The 22,379-nt window shown below is 50.0% G+C and overlaps 2 protein-coding genes and 1 long non-coding RNA gene across 3 annotated transcripts in view; 2 read left to right on the plus strand and 1 right to left on the minus strand.

Moving 5' to 3' along the window:
* The first annotated feature begins 1,763 nt into the window (after window positions 1-1,763).
* Window positions 1,764-12,566, plus strand: LOC133238567 (uncharacterized). Its single transcript, XR_009733562.1, has 2 exons — window positions 1,764-5,343; window positions 7,440-12,566. It is a non-coding gene; the product is annotated as an uncharacterized LOC133238567 (long non-coding RNA).
* On the minus strand, window positions 5,902-14,959 carry ASL (argininosuccinate lyase). Its single transcript, XM_061401820.1, has 17 exons — window positions 14,880-14,959; window positions 14,623-14,677; window positions 12,005-12,199; window positions 11,590-11,673; window positions 11,266-11,322; window positions 11,063-11,160; window positions 9,823-9,900; window positions 9,634-9,711; window positions 9,198-9,250; window positions 8,776-8,838; window positions 8,284-8,398; window positions 8,058-8,142; window positions 7,901-7,960; window positions 7,575-7,658; window positions 6,450-6,530; window positions 6,194-6,300; window positions 5,902-6,087 (listed from the first exon to the last, which is right to left on the minus strand). Exons 2-17 carry the CDS (start codon window positions 14,632-14,634, stop codon window positions 5,916-5,918), a joined length of 1,422 nt encoding a protein of 473 aa, XP_061257804.1. The 5' UTR covers window positions 14,635-14,677; window positions 14,880-14,959; the 3' UTR covers window positions 5,902-5,915.
* Window positions 14,960-20,464: 5,505 nt separating this feature from the next.
* The window catches only part of CRCP (CGRP receptor component), a 42,470-nt gene continuing 40,555 nt past the window's right edge, over window positions 20,465-22,379 (plus strand). The window contains exon 1 of the mRNA XM_061401823.1: window positions 20,465-20,765. Within this exon, the coding sequence (XP_061257807.1) occupies window positions 20,758-20,765 (8 nt within the window). The 5' untranslated portion in view covers window positions 20,465-20,757. The remainder of the gene's footprint in view (window positions 20,766-22,379) is intronic.

Genomic DNA, 22,379 nt, shown 5'->3' on the forward strand with positions numbered 1-22,379 from the left:
ATACCTCCTTTGTGGTAATCAAAATGTTCTGCCACTAGATGAGGTGATGGATGCGCAGCACTGCAAGTGCACTACATGTCACTGAGTGTACTCTTTAAAATGGTTACCTTTGTACCAATCTTCCCCAAGGTCTTCCAAAATATGTGACGAGGCCAGACTCATCTTATGAAGCCAGCATGACCCTGATACCAAAGCAAAAAGAAAGACAGTACCAGAAAACTACAGTTCAATACTCTGATCAATATCGATGCAAAGACTGTCAATAAAATACTAGCAAACCGGAACTTCCCTGGTGGTCCAGTGGGTAAGACTGAGCTCCTAATGCAGAGGGCCTGGGTTTGATCCCTGGTCAGGGAACTAGATCCCACATGCGGCAACTAAAAAGATCTCGCATGCTGCAACTAAGACCGAGTGCAACCAAAAAAAAAAAAAAAGACCAGCAAACCAAAGTCAGCAGCATATTAAAAGGACCATTCACCATGAATCAAGTGGAATTTACATTCAGGATGCAGGGATGATTCAATTTATGCACATCAGTCAATATGATACATCACATTAATAGCATGAAAGAAAAAAATCACATAATCTCAATACATAAAAAGCATATGATAAATTTTACTGAAACAATCTCTTTCATCATGGAAAATCTACCAAAGCTCTAAGATCATGACTAAAACATTCAGGAATATAAAAGTAGTAAAGAGAGGAAATGATTGAATCTAAGAATATAAGAGCTCCCCTAGTATTTTCCTTATTCTGAGGAAGACTTTACTGAGATGCTTGCATATATACCTCACTTAAAAATACACTTTTTGCTTATAAATATACTCAAGACAATTGGACTCTTGCTTTTTTCCCTCTTAAATTCTAGCTTGGTTAATGAAATATATTTTGCCTACAATTTTGTAATTTTAAATATTATAAGCATGATATAAGTTTATTGGTATTAGTCTATTTTAGCATTTTAAATGTTCCCTTGGTATCTCTAATTTTCTTGAAGAGATCTCTGGTCTTTCCAATTATATTGTTTTCTTCTATTTCTTTGCACTGATCATTGAGGAAGGCTTCCTTATCTCTCCTTGCTATTCTTTGGAACTCTCCATTCAAATGGGTATATCTTTCCTTTTCTCCTTTGTTTTTTGCTTCTTTTCTTTTCACAGCTATTTTAAGGCTGCCTCAGAGAGCCATTTTGCTCTTTTTTTTTAAAGTTGGGAGGGTCACAGCCTTGAGCCTAACAAGCAAGTAACCGGACACTCAGCTGATCAGAGCACATGTGTGAGACTTCCCTTTTATTTTATTTTTCCAATAGATAAGTTTCAGGACTCCCCTGGCAGTTCAGTGATTAAGACTCTGTGCGTCCCATGCATGGTGCATGGGTTTGATCACTGGTCTGGGAATTAAGATCCCACATGTCACACAGTGTGGCCAAAAAAAATTGTAATAATAAAAAACATTTTAATAAATAAAAAGGGTCAAATTTCATTGTATTTTAAAGATATCACAAACAGGTCCTGGGAATCGTTTGGCATCTTCTTGTTTCCATAGCTAGACAAGTCTTAGATCTTATTGCCAGCCTGAAGACTGGTTTCTTTTTCATAGATAACATCCAGATTTTTCTGATATTATTATTATTTTTTAAATATTTATTTTCATTTATTTGCCTGTGCCAGGTCTTAGGTCAGTATTCTACATGGGATCTTTCAACTTCGCTGTGGCATGTGGGATCTAGTTCCCTGACCAGGGATAGAACCTGGGCCCCCTGCATTGGGAGCATGGAGTCTTAGCCTGGACCACCAGGAAAGTCCCTGATATCCTGGTTTTTTAACTGTGTGGCTTATTGGATCAAAGCAGATGAATCTGATTTAAGGTCAATGCAAATCACTTTCAGGGCATGAGATACCCATTAAACAATCCCTGGCCTCATATGAGCCCTGCAGATTTTTCATCTAAGAAATTTCAGATTTCAATGACACCTGCTCTCCAGAATAAGGACTCGAATGGGGAAGTGAGCACACACAGACATTGTCTTGTGATGGAAGCCCAGTGGAACACCCTTGATCACGTGCTGTGTTGGGCTAGAGACTGTGTGAGCTGGAACTGGTTCCTCTCTGTCGCACTGTTAACCCGAGTCCCTTCCCATTCCTTCCCAGGAGGCTGAGTTCTAGCCTGCTGTTGTCCGTCTGCAGGATCTCTCTGGGCCCTTCCCAATGACAGTGTGTCCTTCCAGAGGGATTTGATGTTTTCTGGAGTGTTGACAGTTCGGTTGCTGAAAATAGTCTTCTCATGGTAGATTCAGCCAAGAGCATCATAGGGTTTATTTTTTAAACAGTTTGTTAAAAATTTTTATTGTGGTATAGTTGATTTATAATGTCTTTAAACATGTCTTTATTGAGATATAATTCACATACATAATTCATCCATTTAAAGTATATAACTTTTTTTAATAAGAAATGATTTAATAGGAAATATACAAATTTCTCAGTATGAACTTTAGTATATTCATGTATATGTACGACCATCATTATTTTCATCACCTCAAAAAGAAACCCTGTGTGCCTTTTAGTTATCTATCCTTCTGCCCCTCCCAGTCGGCCCTAAGCCACCACTAATTTTTTTTCTCCAGATTTAGCTAATCTGGATGTTTTATATAAATTATGCAATATATGATATTTTGCCTCTCAATGTTTTTAAGTTAAATGTGTTTAACTGTAATTCTGCTTCATACCAAAATTCATCAGAATCAGTATTTTTCAAGATTAGCAGAACATTAGATTAGCAAACCCATAAATTTATTTTGTCCTCCCTTCCTGAAGAAAAGCCCAGAGACTTTTAAAAACTATATATTTATTTACTTATTTGGCTGTACCAAGTCTTAGTTGCAACATGCAGAATCTTAGATCTTATTGAAGCATGAAGGATCTTTTAGTTGGAGCATTTAGGATCTAGTTCCCTGACCAGGGATTGAGCCTGGGTCCCCTGCATTGGGAGCACGGAGTCTTAGCCACTGGAGCACAAGGGAATTTCCCTTTTGTCTTTTTTAACTGAAATGTCTATAACTGTTATCCTGTTCCTGTTTTAGGAAATGGCATATTTTAGTAGCAGATAATTTATTTCTGGAATTTTTTAAAAGGCTATTTTTTTCAATATATATTTATTTGATTGCCTTGGGTCTTACTTGTGGCGTGGGTGATCTTCACTGAGGCATGTGGGGATCTTTTGTTGGAGCACATGGGCTCAGTAGTTGTGGCTCAGTAGTTCCCCTGAGGCATGTGGGATCTTACTTCCCTGGCTAGAGATCAAACCCACATCCCCTTCATTGGAAGGCAGATTCTTAACCACTGACCACCACAGAAGTCCTCTTATTTCTTGAATTTTTATGTATGAACTCATCTAATCCTCACCACAATCACAGGTTCATGGATATCGAGGAATTTTGCCCCAGGATGGGTCATACTCAAAATCTCATTCATACCCATTTTAAATGATGAGATATGGGACTTAAGTTTGAACTTGAGCTGATGCTGTAATGAGTTGAGACTTTGGGGGATCTTGGGATGGAGTGAATGCACATTGCATGGGACAGACATAAATCTTTCAGAGCCAGACAGAATGTAGTAAGCTGATTAATAATCCCTGGAACTTGCAACTGGTACTGAATAATCCCTGGTACTTAACATGATAAAAAGTGAAGATGTGATTAAGTTAAGGACATTGAGACAAGATTATCTTGGTTTATTCAGGTGGTTCCAATGTAATCACAAGGGTTCTTATAAAAAAGCAGAAAGATCAGTCAAAAGATGCATCAATGCAGATGAATCTATGAAACAGAATCAGGCACATAGAGAAGAGACTGATGGCTGCTAAGGGGACAGTGGGTAGGAGAGGTCTGGGTTGAGACTTTGGGAGTAGCAGATGCAAACTGGTATATGTAGAATCAATAAAACAATAAAGTCCTACTGTACAGCATGGGAAACTATATTCAATATCCAGAGACAAACCATAATGGAAAGTAATATGAAAAGGAATGTATATATATGTTGTATATATAGATGTACAGTTACTTTGCTATATACAAAGTGTACACAACTATTAACACAAAATTAACACAACACTGTAATTCAACTATTTCTGTTTAGTTGCTAAGTCATGTCGGACTCTTTGTGACCCCATGGACTGTAGCCCACCAGCATCCTCTATCCATGGGATTCTCCAGGCAAGAATTCTGGAGTGAGTTGCCATGTCCTCTAACAGAGTATTTTCCCAACCCAGGGATCAAACCCACATCTTCTACACTGGCAGGTGGATTCTTTACCACTGAGCCACCTGGGAAGCCCATTAAAGGATATGACAAGTTACCAAATATATAGTTTCCTGTACTATAAAATAAACCCTTCTTGTTTATCCACAAATCAGCATTTCTGACTCTTACTTAAGAGTGTACAGGAATCACCTGAGTAGTTTGTTAAAGTGCAGATTCTGAATCAGTAGATCAGGGCGGGCCTCAGGTGAGGTGGATGTTGCTGGTCTGCCCCAACTTTGTGTAACAAGATTAAGATCAGTGCCTCTCAAACCTGAGCACACATCAGGATCACCTGAAGCACTTGTTAAAACAGATTGCTGGACCCCACCCAAAATGATTCAGTAGGTCTTGCTAGGGACTTCTCAGGTGACTCAGTGGTAAAGACTTTCCTGCCAAGCAGGAGATGTGAGTTCAATCCTTGGGTCAGGAAGATCCCCTGCAGAAGGAAATGGCAATCCACTTCAGTATTCTTGCCTGGGAAATCTCATGGACAGAAAAGCCTGGCAGGCTGCAGTCCATGGGGTCACAAAAGAGACACAACTTAGCGACTGAAGAACAACAGGTCTTGGTGGGGAGTGAAAATTTGATTTTTAACAAGTTTGAAGATGATGATAATAGTCAGGAACCCGGGCTTTGAGAAACACTGCTCTAGAAGATGCTGTGACCCATAGCTTTGACCCTTTTGGGAATTTGGTGTACTGTCCCCCAAGGCCAGAGTTTTTGTTCTTTAATTTACAAAATCTTTTCGTTGCTCCCAGACTCACTTGGAGGACTTATTCATACTTTGTGTTTAGCTTGCTTATCTTTGTTGTTAAGAAATGTCTGAAATTTATGTTTTATTATCAGGATTTTGGTGAGATTTGTGTATTAATAAAAGAGGTCTCTGCATCTCTGCTGGCTCTGGGGACCCGCTGTTATTGAACAGTGACCACGTGCCAGACCTCACTTCAGGCTCTTTGCAGCCTCAACGTGACCATCCTTTCCCTCGACCACAGCATGGGCAGACCCCTCTGGCACCACCTGTCTGTGGGCCTCACCTCAAGGTCAGTGCTTGCCATTTTGTACATTACTCTTCAGGGTGGAGAAAGTGTTCTTTACCCATGCATGGAGCTCACCTAGTGCCAGGCATCACTCACTATCCGGATAACCAACTTTGCTACCAGATACAGCATTCCCTTTAAGAAGATAGGGGGCACCATGCAGTGCTGCCCGATGGTCCAGGGAAGGGTTGGGTTAACCCAGAGGAGAATGGGAGCAGGGGAGCCTAGGGAGGGCCCCAGAAGGAAGGGGGCTGGACGGGGGCTGACTGGGTGAGCCAAGCCCGTCAGGTCCCACCACGGATCCAAGGAGGCCAGTGCTGCCTAGACACCCAAGGCTGGAAATCACTGTGAGGCCCGGCTGTGACGGGGGCGGGGCCTGCGCCGGGGCGGAGGAGGTAGGTGCAGGTGAGACCCCCTTGGGCCGTCAGCATCCGTGACTCTAGCTATGTCACCCGGTTCTTCCACCTCCCTGATGGCCTCTACTGCCCGCTCAACAGACCCGCTACCCGTCAGAGCCCACCACTGAGGCAGACAGGTTGGGCAGGAAACACACACAGCCTCTTCCAGGGCCCGCTTTATTTGGGAGAGGCGTGGGGAGGGCTCTCGGTCTGCTGTGCCCGGAGGAGAGCTCGCAGCTGGCCGATCTGCCAGTCAACGCTGGAGCGCGCGGTGCCTCCCAGGGCCTCGTACTGCTCCACGCTGTGTCCGTAGTCCCACACGTGGCTCACGTCGCCCGAGAACAGGGGGCTGAGGGGGAAGGCGGAGGTGGGCCAGGACCTCTTGGCCAGCCCAGTCTCAGAGGGCCTGGGCTTGCCTCCCAGCAGATGGGGGGAGGACAGGAAGGGGGACGCACCTGATGGTCTGCAGCTCCTGCAGTGACAGCTGATTGAGGGCGACCCCCTTGGTCTCAGCCATGAACACGGCTTTCCCGGAGGCCTCGTGGGCCTGGCGGAATGGCATCTGGGAGAGCCAGGGAGGAGGGCAGTGCTGACACAGCTTTCTCCACCCCTTGTTCTGTTGGGGTGCTGGCGCCCCCATGGCCCCCCCAACCCCGGCCTGGGGAACATCCCTGTCCCCTGGCCCCTCCACCCTGGCTGCCCCACACTCACCCCTTTTCGGACCAGGTAGTAGGCGAGGTCAGTGGCTAGCATGTCAGGACTCAGAGCCCGTCCCATGTTCTCACGGTGAATCTGGGGACAGCAGGCCAGGCCAGCAGTGAATCCAGGGGCCCTGGGTCCTGGAGCTGCCCGCCCCAGACCCACCCCGCTCAGTCAGGATGTCCCCTGCCTTGGACAGACCCCCTCTCAGCCACCCTGTCCTGCTTTCTGCTTGAGCTACCATTTCCCAACTATTGACAAGTGTTAGCTGTGTTACCAGGGCTGCCTCCTGATCTTTAGAATGCATCAGAACCACCTGCAGGGTTGATTAGACTATAGATCGTGTGGCCTATCCCAGAGCCTGTGATTCAGTGGGTCTGCAGGGGGGCCTAGGATTGCAGGTCTGTCAAGTTCTCAGGTGATGCTGATACTGCTAATCCCGGGACCACACTTTGAGAACCACTACTTTAGAGACGTACCCTGAACTATATTTAGAAATGAAATTATATGCCAGGGATTTGGTTAAAAACAATGGTGGGCGGGGTAGTGGGTAAAGATAGTTGAATGGAGAATGGCCTGTGAGCTGACTGTTGTTTAAGCTGAATGCTGTTACTATGTAGGGGTTCATTATGTGTGCATGTGTGGCTGCTCAGTCATGTCTGACTCTTTGCGACCCCATGTACTGTAGCCCGCCAGGCTCCTCTGTCCATGGGATTTCCCAGGCAAGAATACTGGAGCAGGTTGCCATTTCCTCCTCCAGGGGATCTTCCCAACCCAGGGATCGGAGCCAGGTCTCCTGCATTGGCAGGCGGATTCTTTTACCACTGTGCCACTGGGGAAGCCCAGGGGTCATCATACATCCTCTCCACTGTTGTATATTGAATTCTCCCACAGTAAGCGTTTAAAAAAGAAATCTGGTCAGGCCAGTTGAGGGGGCTCCTTGGATCTAACCCACTTCCATTCTCCTGCAGCAGCTTAACTGTGTCTCTTCACTGTTCCCAGGGCAGGACCAAGCACATACCCCCTCCCTCTGCCCCAGGTCTTCCGGACCCACCCACACCTGTCTCCTTTCAAGATCACCCTCCTGGCACACCACCCCCAAGTTTGAGAGCCTCGGGGAGAAGAGGTGTGTCTTGCCTGCAGGGTAGAGATGACACCAGTGGCCACTTGGAGGACAGCGCTCATGGTGTCGGACACTTCAAACACGGCTTCCTTGTCTTCCTGGGAGACACGTGGCAGGAAGTAAGGCCCCAGGAGCTGGGTCCCCACGGAGGCACCCCCACTGCCTCCCACTGGGAACACACAGCACCTCATACACCCCACATTGAGGAAGAGGAGAGAGCTCTCAGGGTGGTCAAGGGCTGGGTGTACATGATGGAAGGTGGCAATTCTGTGGGGCCCCTGCCCAGATGAGCCAAGACCCCAAGAACTGGTGTGTGAGGTAGAACAGGCGGGTCCCCAACCTGTAAGTCCTTGTTGTAGGTGCTCGGAAGTCCCTTGAGTGTCATCAGGAGCCCAGCACACTGCGGGGAAAGGGAGGACTTCGGAGCTTGTCCAGGATGTTCCCTCTGGACCCTTGGGTCAGCCCTGAGGCTGTGCCCCCTTCCCTGCCTGGCTCACCCGCCCAAACACTCGCCCCGCCTTGCTCCGGATCAGCTCCAGGCTGTCTGGGTTTTTCTTCTGGGGCATCAGACTGCTTCCGGTGCTGGAGACACAGATGTTGGGGCTGAAGGGGCTCCTGCGCCACTTGGCTGGTCTGCTGGGCAGCTCTGCCCAGGGTGGGGGTGGGGAGGAATCAAGCCCTTCCGGGGGCTGCAGGGCTAGGCGAGGGTGGGCGCAGCCTCACCTGTAGGCATCTGAGAGCTGCACGAAGCTGAACTCCTTGGTGCCATAGAGGATGAGATCCTCAGCCATCCTGCTGAGGTGGGTCATGCACAGCGAAGCCCAGAACAGGAACTCCGCTTGTGGGAGAAAAGAGAGAGCAAGCCGTCTGCTCACCAGGCCTGTCTTGCTGCTCACCCAGCCTGGAGAGGCTCCAGGTGGGCCATACGGGGGTGGCAGGAAGCTGGAGAGGAACCAGGGTTGGGGGGACAGAGGCAGCACAAACTGCAGGGGACTGGCCCTGGAGGACAGGCGGGCTGGCTCCCAGGTTGTTATTGTTTAGTTGCTAAGTCGTGTCTGACTCTTTTGTGACCCCATGGACTGCAGCCCAAAAGACTCCTCTGTCCATGGGATTTCCCAGGCAAGAATCCTGGCATGGATTGCCATTTCCTCCTCCAGGGGGTCTTCCTGACCCAGGGATCAAACCCGCATCTCCTGCTTGGCTCCCAGGACTCACCCACAAAGTCTCGCTCACTGGTGGCATCCATGCTGTTGAGAGTGATGGCCCCAAAGTCCAGTTCTGAGTGAGGCGGGAAAGGGAAGGCAATAGGGCTGGGCTGGAGGGCTGGGAAGGGCCTTCTTCCTTCCCTGAACCAGGTTGCCCAGCCATCTCCCCCTGGACCCCTTTTCAGGGAGGCAGAGTAGGGAGGGACAGGAGTTGAGGAGGTCTCTTGTACAGGTCCCAGGAGGGAGGTGGGAGTCCTGAGTCTCCCCAGCTCTACGTACCCCTAGCATGGCCTCCCCAGGCCACTCTAGCCTCATGTCCACAGAAACAAACCAGAGTTTCACCGGGACCCCTGCCCTCTCTAGGTGTGTGTCTGTGGGACCTGGCAGGTACTGAGGATGGTCTCCCAGGAAAGGAGGGGCAGGGTGCCTCACCTGCTCGGAGCAGTTCCCGGTCCACACCCAGGGGGTTGCCTGCGATGGCCCCGCTGCAGAGTGGGGTGGGGTTCTGAGTGACCAGGGCTCCCACAGGCAGGCCCTGGCCGCACACACATGCACATGCATGCTGCGTGCTGGTTGCCAGGGCCAGAGCCTGGTCAGCTTGGGAGCCAGACACCTGTCCCCACAGGTGGGGAAACACAGCTGGCTGGCTCTCCAGGGAGCCCTGGCTTTGCTGTGACATACTCGTTCTCATCTTAGAGCTGAGGGCCCATGTATGGTCCCCTTCCCACCCTGGACAGGGAGGCTGATCGCCTGGCTTCCTGTCCCCCTCTGTCCTTCCTGGCTCCTCCTCTTCTGCTGAACCCCTAGGACCATGTTAACTAGGTGGCAGGAACCCCACTCCACCCTCTGAGCACTGGGCCCTGCTCACCTCCCCAGGGGCAGGACGTTGATCCGCTTCCGCACCTCCAGCAGCCTTTCAGAGTCTCTGGTCAGAGCCACGGCATGGCTGTGGGAGGCCAGGAGGCCAGAGCGTCAGGGCAGCCTGGCCTGGCCCCTCCCCTCTGCCACGCCCCCAATCACATCCTCCATCGCGAGTCTCCATCATGACCCCTCTGACCTCAGGATCCAGTGGCTCCAGCGGATCGGCTGAGCCCTCTGCAGGTGTGTGTACCCTGGGAAGAGGACATCACGTTCCCTGAGGGGAAGAGCAAGGACAGGGTGTGTGAGGGGCTCTCAAGATTCAGGTGAGGCCTGCCTGTCACACTTGGGACCCTGTAGGCCTGGGGCCCTCTTGGGAACAGCAGGGCAGGCTTGCCAAGGATCTGCCTGTTTGAGGGACCAAGTGACCTCCTGAAGACAATACATGGTGTCAGCGAAGGTTGGGAAGCAGGCAGTGTGCTGGGCCGTGGCTGTGGGGCCTTCAGGGGGTGAGTGTAGGACCTGATGTAGATTACACCTTCAGCTCCCGCCTCTGCACCTTGGCAGCAGATCTGGGCAGGAGCCAGGGCAGGGAGGAAGGTGCACGGCCGGTACCACTGGCACTGAAAGGCTGAGTTTGTGAGCATGAGAGGAGCCCTGGAGGAGCCCAGAAAAGCTGGGAACATTTTAGCGTAGGCTACACAGTAGCAGAGATGCTGTGGGTGATGGTTCTGGTTTGTTAATATTAATGACTTTATTGATATATAATTAATATACCAATCACCCATTTAAAGTGTACCATCACCCCAAGAGAGAAACCCTTACTCATTAGCACTCACTCCCTATTCTCCCAACACCTGTCTCCCACAGGATGACATTTCTGGGCCCTTGTTTTCCCCTAGTTGTGAAGTCAGTGAAACTGGGGTTACTGGGAGTTGGGACAAGGAAGGCTCAACCCCGTCTCTGACACAAGTAGACTCTTCTCAGCAGTCATGTCACAGAGCTTTGGGATGAGGTCAGTGGGAGACAGCCCTCAGCTCTCTCCTTTGCCTGTGGTGCTGGGCAGCGATGGGTGACCTGAGATGCAGGCAGCTGAGAAGGGACTCTCTGGCAGCCCCAGCAAACCAGCCCCTTCCTCAGGCTTCAGGGCACCTGCCTGGTGCCTTAGCCTCCAGCTTGTGAATCCACAAAGGGTGAGCTCCCCTGCGTGTCAAGCTGGGCCAGCTGTGGGTAGGCGATGCTGAAAGAAATGGCCCACTGCTGGCTGCTCTGCCTCACTCGGCCCAGGAGTTCTGGGGCTCCCAGTACCCCAGAGCCTGGCCCCCCTGCCCTCTTCACCCTGCCACTTAGGTCTGGCATTCAGGGTGCCTGTCTCAGGGGAGCAGAGACCTTGGCTGCCCTCCTGGCCCTCTCTGCCACCTGGTGACCCCGGGACTCACGCCTCTGCCCGATCCACCATGGTTCTGATGAGTTCGCAGAGGAGGGCTGAGAGCATGGAGCAATTCTGCCGCATCCACAGCCTGAGGTCAGTGACCACCTGGGGGGAGGAGGAGCTGGCACTCAGGGACTCAGCCCTAACTCTGCTCCCTGGACCCCCCAAGGTTAGGAAGGCCCCCAGTGCGGGGCAGGGAGGTGGCGGCACCTGGTCGTTCCGACTTCGTCCCGTGTGCAGCTTCCCCGCGGTTTCACCAATGAGCTCCTGGGGGTGGAGAGAGGCATGCAGTTGGGGTCTGCCTGCTCACAGCCCTGTGGGGTCAGCTCAGGCAGTTCCACTTCCTCCCTGGCCTGTGACTCTCCCTCCCTGCCCTGGGGTCCCCTGGATCTGCCTAATCTCTGCCATCTCTGCTGCTGCCTCCTGCTCTGAGGTCCCAGTGATGAAGTGAACAGAATGGTGGTGCTTATGCTCAAGTGGCCCCAGGCAAGGCAGAGAGGGGAGGGGTAGGGGATGAGGCAGTGGGTGTCACACCTTCAGACGCCGCTCGTTGGCCGTATGGATGTCCTCATCATTGGGGTTTAGTTTGAAGGTGCCCTGAGCCCACTCCTCAGCTACCTGCAGAGATGGCAGCAACACAGGGGGTCAGGAGGGCAGGCATTGGCAGCTGAGTCCTGGCAGCATTCCGCCCTTGCGAGCATCTCAGGTCCAGAGCACCTTTCTCAGGAGCCACAGGATCACAGGGGCATTGAGGGATGAAGAGAGATGGTCAGCGCTGCACATGGTTGAAGGGCACCTCTCTAGGCATCTGATCACTACGAGGGGAGATCCCAAGCCTGTCATCTGGGGATGTTACTGCAGCCTGTACTTGGGGATTTGGTGAAAGCCTGCGTCCACAGCAAGGGGTGAGGGGCATGCTCTGGGGTGGGCCTGGGGGTGTGGAGAGTACCTTGTCCAGGCCATGGAGTATCTGGTCCATCTCGGCTTTGGTGAGGAGTCCTGCCTTCTCCAGGCCCCGGCTGTAGGCTTTGCTGCCCTGCACGTCCGCCTCCCAGAGGTGCCGGTCGTACGTGATGGACGAGTTGAACTTTTCCATGATGGGGTCCACTGTGCCCACAAACCGGCCACCCCATAGCTTCCCGCTCTGGCCAGAAGGGCAGAAGCAATTAATCTCCTCCCCCCTTGAGAACAATGCCTCCCACAAAGAGCCCTCAGGAGAGTTACCCAGTCTGATGGCAGTGGGAGCCAGTGGGTAGGGTTATTCTCACTGGACAGATAAGGAAACTGAGGCTCAGAGAGGGTCAGGAGCTTTCCCAGAGTCGGTCAGGGAGTGAATATGGGAACCTGACTGGACACTGAAGTTAGGGTTCTTTCCCATCATGGGGCACTGAGGACATAAGTTCTCCTCTGTCCCCCTGCAATGTCCCAGACTTCTCTTAGCCACCTAACCATAGGCCTTTATATAACCTCTCTAATCTCAGGGTTGCCCCTCTACACAAAAGGAATAAGAATAGTATTTATCTGGTGGGGTTGTTGTGAGTATTCAGTTAGATTAAGCTAATTGCATATACAGCACAGTGCCTGGTACTCAGTAAATTCTAGATATTATTCAGGGAGGGGCCGAGGACTACCAGGGGTCAGGGTGTGCATTAGCTCCACTCCTGTTTTCTGCATGTCCCCCTGGGCTCTCCACCACCACCCCAGGCTGGGAGCTGACACTTCAGTGCCCAGCAACCTCAGCTGCCAGTGGACTCTGCCCTGCAGATGCAGTCTCTGCCCTCCCTGTGAGCTGGACCCGCCCCTCGCCCTCATGCTGCCCCGCCAAGCCCAGATCTCCAGCAAAGCACCACGTGGGGCCCTGGTCCTGACGACTGGGGCCCGAGGGCCTCGGCCAGCCAGTCAGGATGCAGAGCCAGGCCTTCAGCAAGGCATCACCTGGCATCCCCTCCCCCAGCAGGCCCCTGGACTCCCTTCATGGGTTGTTAGTAATAACAGCTATTTAACAACTGGGGCTGTAGCCAGACCAATTAGTGCCAACCCACAGGACAGCCTGGGGCAAGCAGAGGTCGCCCAGCGCCCTGGACTCCTGAAGGCAGTCCATTCTGCAGTGGAGCTTGGGTCCAAGCTCCTATGCCGCTGGCAGGCTTAAAAGGACTCCAGGGGGATGTCAGAGTGAGATGCTACCACATGTACACCAAGGGAGGGGCGAGGTGGCAGCAGAGGGCACGGCTAGGAACCAGGGCATAACTGGGCCAGAAAGATGTGAGGGGTGAGGGGGGAGGGACATTGATTGGCTGAGAGAAAAGAGCAATAGCTATTTTTTTTTTTTTTTCAATTTTGCCATGCATGCAGGTAGTGGGATCTTATTTCCCTCAACCAGGGATTGAACCCTAGCCCTCAGTGGTGAAAGCCAGGAGTCCTAACCACTGGACCGCTAGGGATTTCCCAGCAATAGTCAATTTAGAACACACACAGGAAACACCTGTGTTATCCCTCTTAATGTCATTAGCCATGATTTATTAACACCTACTATTGCTTGGCCCTGTGCTAGGCATTTCCAGATGCCGTTATACCCTCTATGAGGTTACCCCTATTTTACAAATGAGGAAATATGCTCAGGGAGGTTGAATGACTGCTTCAGAAACCAAGTCTGTTTGGCTGCAAAGCCCAGGCCCTGCCACAGGCCCTCTGCCATGACCCAGAAGCTAGCAGAGCAGACAGTCTTAACCCATTTATTCAGTAAACAAACTGAGGCCCAAGAGGAAGTGACTTGCCAGCTAATGGGTGCCAGAGGGGTCTGGAACCCACACCTTGTGATTCCCAGGCCCAGGGTTCCCTTCTCGGCATCAAGCAAACAGCCCTTTTACCTGAAAGTTTCAAAGCAATGACCTCACCATCCGGTACCTCACAGAGGAGGCAGACAGCTAATATTCTCCCCATCAGCCAGGTAAATCGAGGCCCAAGAAAAGGGATCTGTGCCTCAGACTCCTGCCACTCGGTCAGGGAGAGAACCCAGGAGTCCTCTGGCTCTGAGGGGGAGGGGCCAGTGGGACAGGAAGCCACCAGGTCCTGGAGCCACAAGGCACGATTCCCTGCCTCCTGGCTCTTAACAAACACAAGAATCACAGGGACAACTGCTAAGGCAGGGGAGGGGCACAGGATGGGGAGGGGTGGGGTGGGGGTAGGGGGTGAGTGGGAGGGAAGAAAGGAATGAACAGGTTGGGAGGCTGAGTGAGTGGGAGGCACCTTTCCCCGCCAGGCCGAGAGCGCTGTCAGGTCAGGTGAGGTCAGAGCTGCTTTCCCCAGGAGTGCGGGTTGGTGGGTTTGCCACACAGGCTGGGGAGGGGTGAGGGACGCGGAAGAGCAGATGGTGGTGGGGACACAGGAAAGAAGGGACAAAATTATCTTCCGGGCTCTGGCAGGTGCGCCAGGGAGCCTGCTTGGAGCCAAAGAGGACAGTACCCCAGGGCGACAGGCGCAGGTCACGCCCCGGCTGGCTCCCAGCCAGGGAGCCCCTCGTCCCCATTTGGAGGCTTGGAGGACGAGCGTCCCCGAGGTCCCTCTCACCTCCGATGCCATGTTGGGCGGTTCCTTGTCCTCCGGGAGCCTAGGTCCTCCGGGTCTAAAAAACAAGGCGGGACTGACGACCTCCTAGGCAACCGGGCGGGGTCCCCCGGGCGGGTCCGACACCGGGTTGGGGCACCGCGCCTGTCGGAGGGCAGTCGGTGGAGGAGGCGGACATGGGCAGCGCCCAGCGCGCTCTCCCGGGTCGTCTGCGTCCTCCGCTCCCGCCCGTCCTGCCAGTCCGGCAGCCGAACACTTACGCCGCCTGACAGCGCCGCGAGTCTCTTGCCCAGCCGCTGGGCTGGGCTTTTCTGGCTGGGAAATCGTCAGCAGCGGCTCGGCGCTGTCCCCGCCTCCAGTCGGTGGACACACCAATCCCAGGCGGCCTCTCCAGGTGGGCGTTGCCTCCCCCCTCCAATCCTGGTTGTGGCGGAGCCGTCTCCGGAGCGGATTTGAGCTTTAGCGGCCCCAGTGAGAGGGTAAGGGACTGGAAGGGTGGTGCCTGGGCGACAGTGCTCAAGGCTGCAGACTGTTCCGGGCCCTGGAGACCCGGGAAAGGGGTAGAGGTAAAGACTCTGGGCCGCACCTGGCGGGCTCACAGGACATGAAAGGTGAAAAGCCACGCCCGATTCTTCATTCATTCAACAAACTCGTACTCGATACCGCCTATGTGGTAGGTACAGTTTATTAGACACTGAAGAAAAAGAAATGATGCTTGCCTCAAGAAGTTCATAACAAAGCATAGACAAGGTGTGCAGCGGGACACAGAGGACAGCGCAGAGTGGGGCGTTTATCTTGGAGTATTCAGGAAAGATTTTCTTGACATGATTAATTATTCAGCAGAAATGATAGCCCAGGTTCTAGGGATTAAGGAGTCTCGAATTTCTGCTCTGGAAATTCTACATTCTGGGGGAGATGTCCCCTGAGTTGGGTCTTGGAAGATGAGGGTTTGTTGTTCAGTCGCCAAGTCCGACTCTTTGGGACCCCATGGACTGCAACACTCCTCTGCCTCCACTATCTCCGGAGTTTGCTCAAATTCCTGTTCTTTGAGTCGTTAGCTCAGCGAAAAGGGGAGGGGTTAGAACATTCCCTTTAGGGGATGGGCAGCCTGGGCAAGGTTCGGGAGGCCAGAGGCGGGAAAGTGAAAGACCTGCTTGGAGAATAGGAAACCATTAGAGTGGCTATAACAAAGGGTCAGGGGCTTGAGGATGGCGGTGGGGAGGAGAAGTAGGAAGTAGGTTGGGACAAGTTTGTAAAACGGCCTTGAAAGTCAACTGAGAAGGTTTGGACCAATAGCTGGAATACCTCGTGGGTTGAATATTTTTAGCCCTCACTCAAGTGTGGGATTACTTGGAGTTCCTAGAATTCATAAAGCTGTTGCAAGGTTTCCTAAATGCTCTTCCCTATGCCTGGAAAACCGTTCCCTCCCTGTCTTGCTACTCCCTTTCATCCATCAATATTGGAGCCAGTGTTGGAAAGACTCCCCACTGATGCAGATGTCTAGCTCTGGGCTCCTGTATGCTCCCAGGAAAAGAGGGAGACTGGGAGGGAAAGGAAACATTCTTACATCATCACATCTCCTGAGCATCTTCAGAAATCCAAAGCTCTGGCTCCTGCCTGAGGGAAGAAAAGGTTAAGGAAGAAATTTGGAGATAGCCGGAGGCATTTCCAGTATATAAATAGAACAACAAACAAAATGACAATGATAACTAATACTTCTTGACTTCTAATTGTGTGCCAGGCTCTATCTATGCTGAACATATTATATAGCGATTATGTACTTATATCCTCACAACCACCCTCTGTGGTCAATGCTATAATTATTCCCATTCTGCTGATGAGAATACTGAAGCTGGGAGTCCCAAAACACCCAGCTAGGAAGTAGCAGAGCTGAGAATGACCTTCAGGAGTACGACCACAAAGCCAGTGTTCTGTGCAGGCAGCAAGAACATCCATCTGGGGAGCCTTGACTCCAAGCAAATCTGTGTTCATTTTCTTTGCCAGCTTGGCGGTCCAGGACTGTTCAGACAATGAATCATACCCATTTTCAGCTGAGACCTGAGTGCTGTATGGAATTTACCTTCCTTGGGAGACTGGAAACTTTGTCTGGTCTCTGTCCCCTGAAATGTCCACATTGGTACAGCAAAAGGGTCTAGGAAGAATTTAGTGTAGAACAGGGAGAAATCCTTAATGTTGGCAGAAGACAGGCGAGGTTGGAGTTGACCAGATAAGAGTGAGAACCCTGGCTTGGACACTTCTTGACCACTCTGTGAGCTTCACTGTCCTCTCTGTGACTCGGGCTGATCATAGTGCTTAATTCTGAGAACTCCTGAGAGAAGTGAATGAGACCATGCTAACACCACGCCTGGTACATATCCTGAAGGAGATTTGGTGAGGATTCGATGAGTGTACAATTGTGAAAGGCAAAGATCAGCTCTCTGGCAGCTTGTAAGCACCAAGCAAATCTTAGTATTCTAGACTCTCCCTGGGTGACTTCATTTTAAAGGCTTCAATTTCTACTTAAACCTTCAAAAGCTCTGTGATTTTTTTCTGAGCTCTAAACCTGAATGCTTTAATGTTCAACAGGATATTTCTCCTTGGAGGACATACATGAATCTTTGCTCTTGTTCTAGCCCTTTGTATATCCAGTACTTAATACCTCTGCCTAAAAAATTAGCTGTTAAGAAAAAAAAACAAAACTATTTTCTAGGATAATGTGCTTTGGAGGGGAACAACAGAGACTCCACAGGCAGTCTCAAGTTAGGAAAGTTGCAGGGGGGCTCTGAGTGGGGACAGGCCAGGCAGGAATTTCAGCTATGTGGCCTGGGTTACCTTTTTATGCAGGCTCCTTGTGGGCAGCCTTCCCTTGGGGTTGGGCCTCTCTCCTGACTACTTGGCTGTCCCCATGGGATAGATTGGGTGGCTGCATATGGCCTGAAAAGTCTTAGGGGAGCATCTGTCAGAGAAACAAGTTTAGCCATCTTATCATGGGGCCCTCAGAAGTACTCACCTCTTCTGTGGCAGCCCATCCTTGAAGCCTTGACCTTGTGTGTTCTTCCCTGCGCCCAGTTCAAACACCCCTGGCTTTGGGACGCCTCTCCACCTCATTAGTCATCCCCTCCTCTGTTCCATAGCGTCTAAACACAGGGGATTGTAGTTATTGATGTCCAGAGCTCGTTCACAACTAGGCTGGCAGCCAGCCAGGGCAGGAGGTGTGTATTATTCATATATGTATCATCACCACCCAGTGAGCCATCAGTACATGTTTGTTGAGTGAATAACACAAAGGGGAATCTCCACATGAATTAGGCCATCTGGGTTTGGGTTGGCATTTTATTTACTTGTTGATTTTTAAAGTAAATTAATTGTTTTAAAAATACTTTTGTAGGGAGTTCCCTGGTGGTCCAGTGGTTAGGACTTGGTGCTTTCACTGCTGTGGCCCTGGGTTCAACCTTCAGTCAGGGAACTAAGATTCTGCAAGCCATGTGGCTTGGCCAAAAATTTTTTTTTTCTATTTTGTAGTTTTAAAATAACATGTAAAAAAATAAAATAAAATAACATGTATATTGAAAAACATTTAAAAAATTGCAAATGTGTAAAGTTAAATGTTAAAAATTCCCCTCACTTCCCTTCCAATGCAGGTGTCACAGGCAAATACCGGTAAAAACCATTTTAATAACTTTATTGATATATAATCCAAATATCTTACAATTCACCTATTTAAAGTGTACACTTCATTGTTTTTTTGGTAAATTCACAGGAATGTGCAACCATTATCACAATCTAATTTTAGGACATTTTTGTATCTCTCCAAAGTAACTCAGTACCCATCAGCTTCCCATCACCACCTCTACCCGCTCCCAACCCTAAGCAGCAACTACTAATCCACTTCCTCTCTAAAGGTTGTTTTTTTTTTCTTTTTGCCTATTCTTGGACATATCGTATAAATGGAATCATATAATATGCTGTCTTTTGTGTCTGGCTTCTTTCACTTAGCATGTATTTGAGGGTCTTTCATGTTGTAGCATGTATAAGTACTCCATTCCTTTTTATTGCTAAATAGTATTCCATTGTATTAATACTGCATGTTGCATTTATCCAGTCATTAATCACTATTAACAATTTAATACACTTCATGTATTTGTTCAGATTTGCCTGGGTTTAAATCCCTACAGGCCTAGATGAGTGACTCTGGGTAAATTATAATCTCACCAAGCTTGGCTCAAGTTTCCTCAGTAGTAAAATTTGGATAACAAAGGAAACTACCGAATAGAGTGTCATGACTGTACTGTCAGTAATTATTATTTGTTGAGCACTTAGTATGTGCTAGGCACTTTAGATATCTAACAGATCCATAATTTATACATTAGGGAATTAAGGTTAGGAGAAGTTAAGTAAACTCCCAAGGTTAAATGGCCCCTAAGAAAGTGATGGAGGTAAATAGAATCACAGGCTGCCTGCAAAGCCTGCACTGTTAACTGTTAAAATCATGGAATAGTAAAGCACTTATCAAGAACCTTGCAAAGAGAATGTTTAGTAAATGATAACTGCTATAGCTATAAAAAAAGTGGGAAAAAATTGACTCATTGTCTAAAGACACCAACCGCAAACTTCCCTGGTGGTCCAGTGGCTAAAACTCCATGTTCCCGGTGCAGAGGGCTCTTGTTCCATCCCTAGTTTGGAAACTAGATCCCGCATGTCGCAACAAACACCCAGAGAAGCCAAATGAATGAATAAATAAAAATTTTAAAAGATAGCATCTTAAAAAAACAAAAGACACCTGTCATTCTCATTTTTGGCATATTTCCTTCCAGTCTTAAAGGAATATTTCAAACATACCAAAAATCCAGAAGACAAGACACTGACGGTTCTGTTGATGTCTTTTTGTAAGAACACAAAACTTAGTAGATTAGGTGGTTCTAGCGCCAATACCGGAGAAGGCAATGGCACCCCACTCCAGTACTCTTGCCTGGAAAATCCCATGGATGAAGGAGCCTGGTAGGCTGCAGTCCATGGGGTCGCTAAAAGTCGGACACGACTGAGCGACTTCACTTTCACTTTTCACTTCGCTGCATTGGAGAAGGAAATGGCAACCCACTCCAGTGTTCTTGCCTGGAGAATCCCAGGGACAGGGGAGCCTGGTGGGCTGCCGTCTATGGGGTCGCACAGAGTCGAACACGACTGACGTGACTTAGCAGCAGCAGCAGCAGCGCCAATACTCTTAGATATTTTTTCCCCATGCTTATTTTTCCTTAAATTACTAGTCATACCACATCATTTTCCATCTTTTAAAAATCCTATCTTGAGCATTTCCCCAGCATATAAATTATGCTACATGATTTCTCATGTTACATATATTATACTGTATGGATGAAACAAGATTGATCAATTCCTCATTGCTGAGCATTTACGCTCTATCTCAGCAACATTATCATTACACAGCGATCTTTCTTCAAGTATCTGATAATTCCCTTTGGGCAACTTTCTAGAAAGGCCGAAAGGTCAGAGACTGTGCTTCTCATTAAGGTTCTTTACACTTCCCTACTAAGTAACGCCGATGAATGGGAAATGGAAGGAGGCTGAGGTTTTTTGTTTTTTTTTTCCCCCCACCTTTTAGAACGTGTTATTCAAGTATAACACACATACAGAAAAGTGCACCTATGCATGGAGCTCAATGGATTTTCAGAAACGGAACGGAACACACCGCGTACCCAGCACCCAGGTCCTGAAATAGAGCTCCGGGCCGCCTCGCCACTAGCCATCGCTAATATCTGAGGGGTCTTTAACGCCGCAAAGACCTGCTAATCCGATTATGTCTTTGGAAACTTACTAATGTAAGTTAATACTACTTCTATACAACCTAGACAACGAAAACGTGAGCTTAATGTTCTCGCAAACGCTGAACATTCTGATTCCGAGACAGGCGAAGAGCATAGGGGTTCAAATGGCCAGAAGGGCCCGTCCCGCTCGCGGCCCCCGGGCGTCCTCCAGGCTCCCGGCGTGCATCGCGGCGATCCCGGCGTGCATCGCGGCGCGCGGAGCCGGCTCTGGGGCGTGCGGCGCGGAGCCGGGAGCCGCAGCTTCTCGGCCTGGAGCTCGGCGTGTGCTGGTGACCCGAGGAGAAGAGGCGGAGGCGACATGGAAGTGTAAGTGGTTCGCGGGCGTGTAGCGGGCTTTGGGCCGACGCTCACAGCTCGGGACGTCTCGGCCCTGGGAGCCGGCAGACGGGGGCCTGGGGCGACCTCTCGTCGCGGCGCGCTGGAAGGAAGGGGCTCCCGCTCTGGCCCGCTGACCTTCGCGCCCACTCCCACCGCGTACCCAGGTCGCGGGGCGGCGTGCAAGTTGGCCCAGCTGCCTTTAAGTGCCTGTTCCCTCCCTCATCCACTCACTCTTTTTGCAGGGGTCACCGTGGGGAGCTAGGCTCAGTGTCGGAACCGGGACTGAGGTAGAAAGCCCTGGGTCCAGCCTAGAGGTACCAGGAGGAAAGATGGGTAAATCCTGGGGTGGAGCTTTGTTTAGGGGCCGTGGGCTCCTGGGGAGGCCTTAGTCAGAAGAAGTGCTCTCCGAGTTTGATGGGAAGTTTGTGTATTTAGCCGTGTTTGTGTGTGTGTGTGTGTGTGTGTGGAGGGTAAAAGCCATTCTAACAATTTTAACTCCGCACAGCCTTTTCCGTGTCTGCTCATTGTTCCTCGTGCAAATGGAAGTTTTTGCGCCTATTGTGTAATGAATTTTTCCATGGTCGACAACTTACTTTGTTGTTTAGTCGCTCGGTCGTATCCGACTCTTTTGCAACGCAGTGGACTGCAGCACGCCAGGTTTCCCTGCCCATCACCATCTCCCGGCGTTTGCTCAAACTCATGTCCATTGAGTCGGTGATGCTATCCTACCACTTCGTCCTCTGTGTCCCCTTCTCCTGCCTTCAGTCTTTTTCAGTATCCAGGTCTTTTTGAAAGAGTCGGTTCTTCACATCAGGTGGCCGAAGTATTGGAGCGTTAGCTTCAGCATCAGTCCTTCCAATGAATATTCAGGGTTGATTTCCTTTACGTTAACTTATAGTCATCCGCATATTGTGTTTTCTTTGGCACTGATTAATACTTATATTTTCCTTTATGTTTTTGTGCCTCGTGTTTAATGTCTACATGTACTAGTGTTTTTCAGGCTTAAAAAAAAGCACAGTAGCTATATGTAAATGAAAGCTTCCTAAGACAATACCATACACTCTGATACTCTCTTCTCTTTTATTAAAATAGAATGTTAACCCACTAAATTGATTTTGCAATCCACTGCTGCTGCTGCTAAGTCGCTTCAGTCGTGTCCGACTCTGTGCGATCCCATAGACGGCAGCCCACCAGGCTCCCCCGTCCCTGGGATTCTCCAGGCAAGAACACTGGAGTGGGTTGCCATTTCCTTCTCCAATGCATGAAAGTGAAAAATGAAAAGTGAAAGTGAAGTCTGTCAGTCATGTCCAACTCTTAGCGACCCCATGGATTGCAGCCTATCAGACTCCTTCATCCATGGGATTTTCCAGGCAAGAGTACTGGAGTGGGGTGCCATTGCCTTCTCCGTGCAATCCACTAATGGGGTTTCATATGAAACTTGAAAAAACATGCACATATATTACTCTAGTCCAACCCATTATCAGTTTTTCCCTCTTCACTAAGCATTTCCTGTCAGCATACAAATCTGTTTTAATTTATCTGTCTTAAAAAAAGATCCCTTGTCTTACTAAACTCTGCCAATGGATGGAGGCAGTCCTGGTC

Source organism: Bos javanicus, chromosome 25 (genome assembly GCF_032452875.1).
Source record: "Bos javanicus breed banteng chromosome 25, ARS-OSU_banteng_1.0, whole genome shotgun sequence".
Lineage (NCBI taxonomy): Eukaryota > Metazoa > Chordata > Mammalia > Artiodactyla > Bovidae > Bos > Bos javanicus.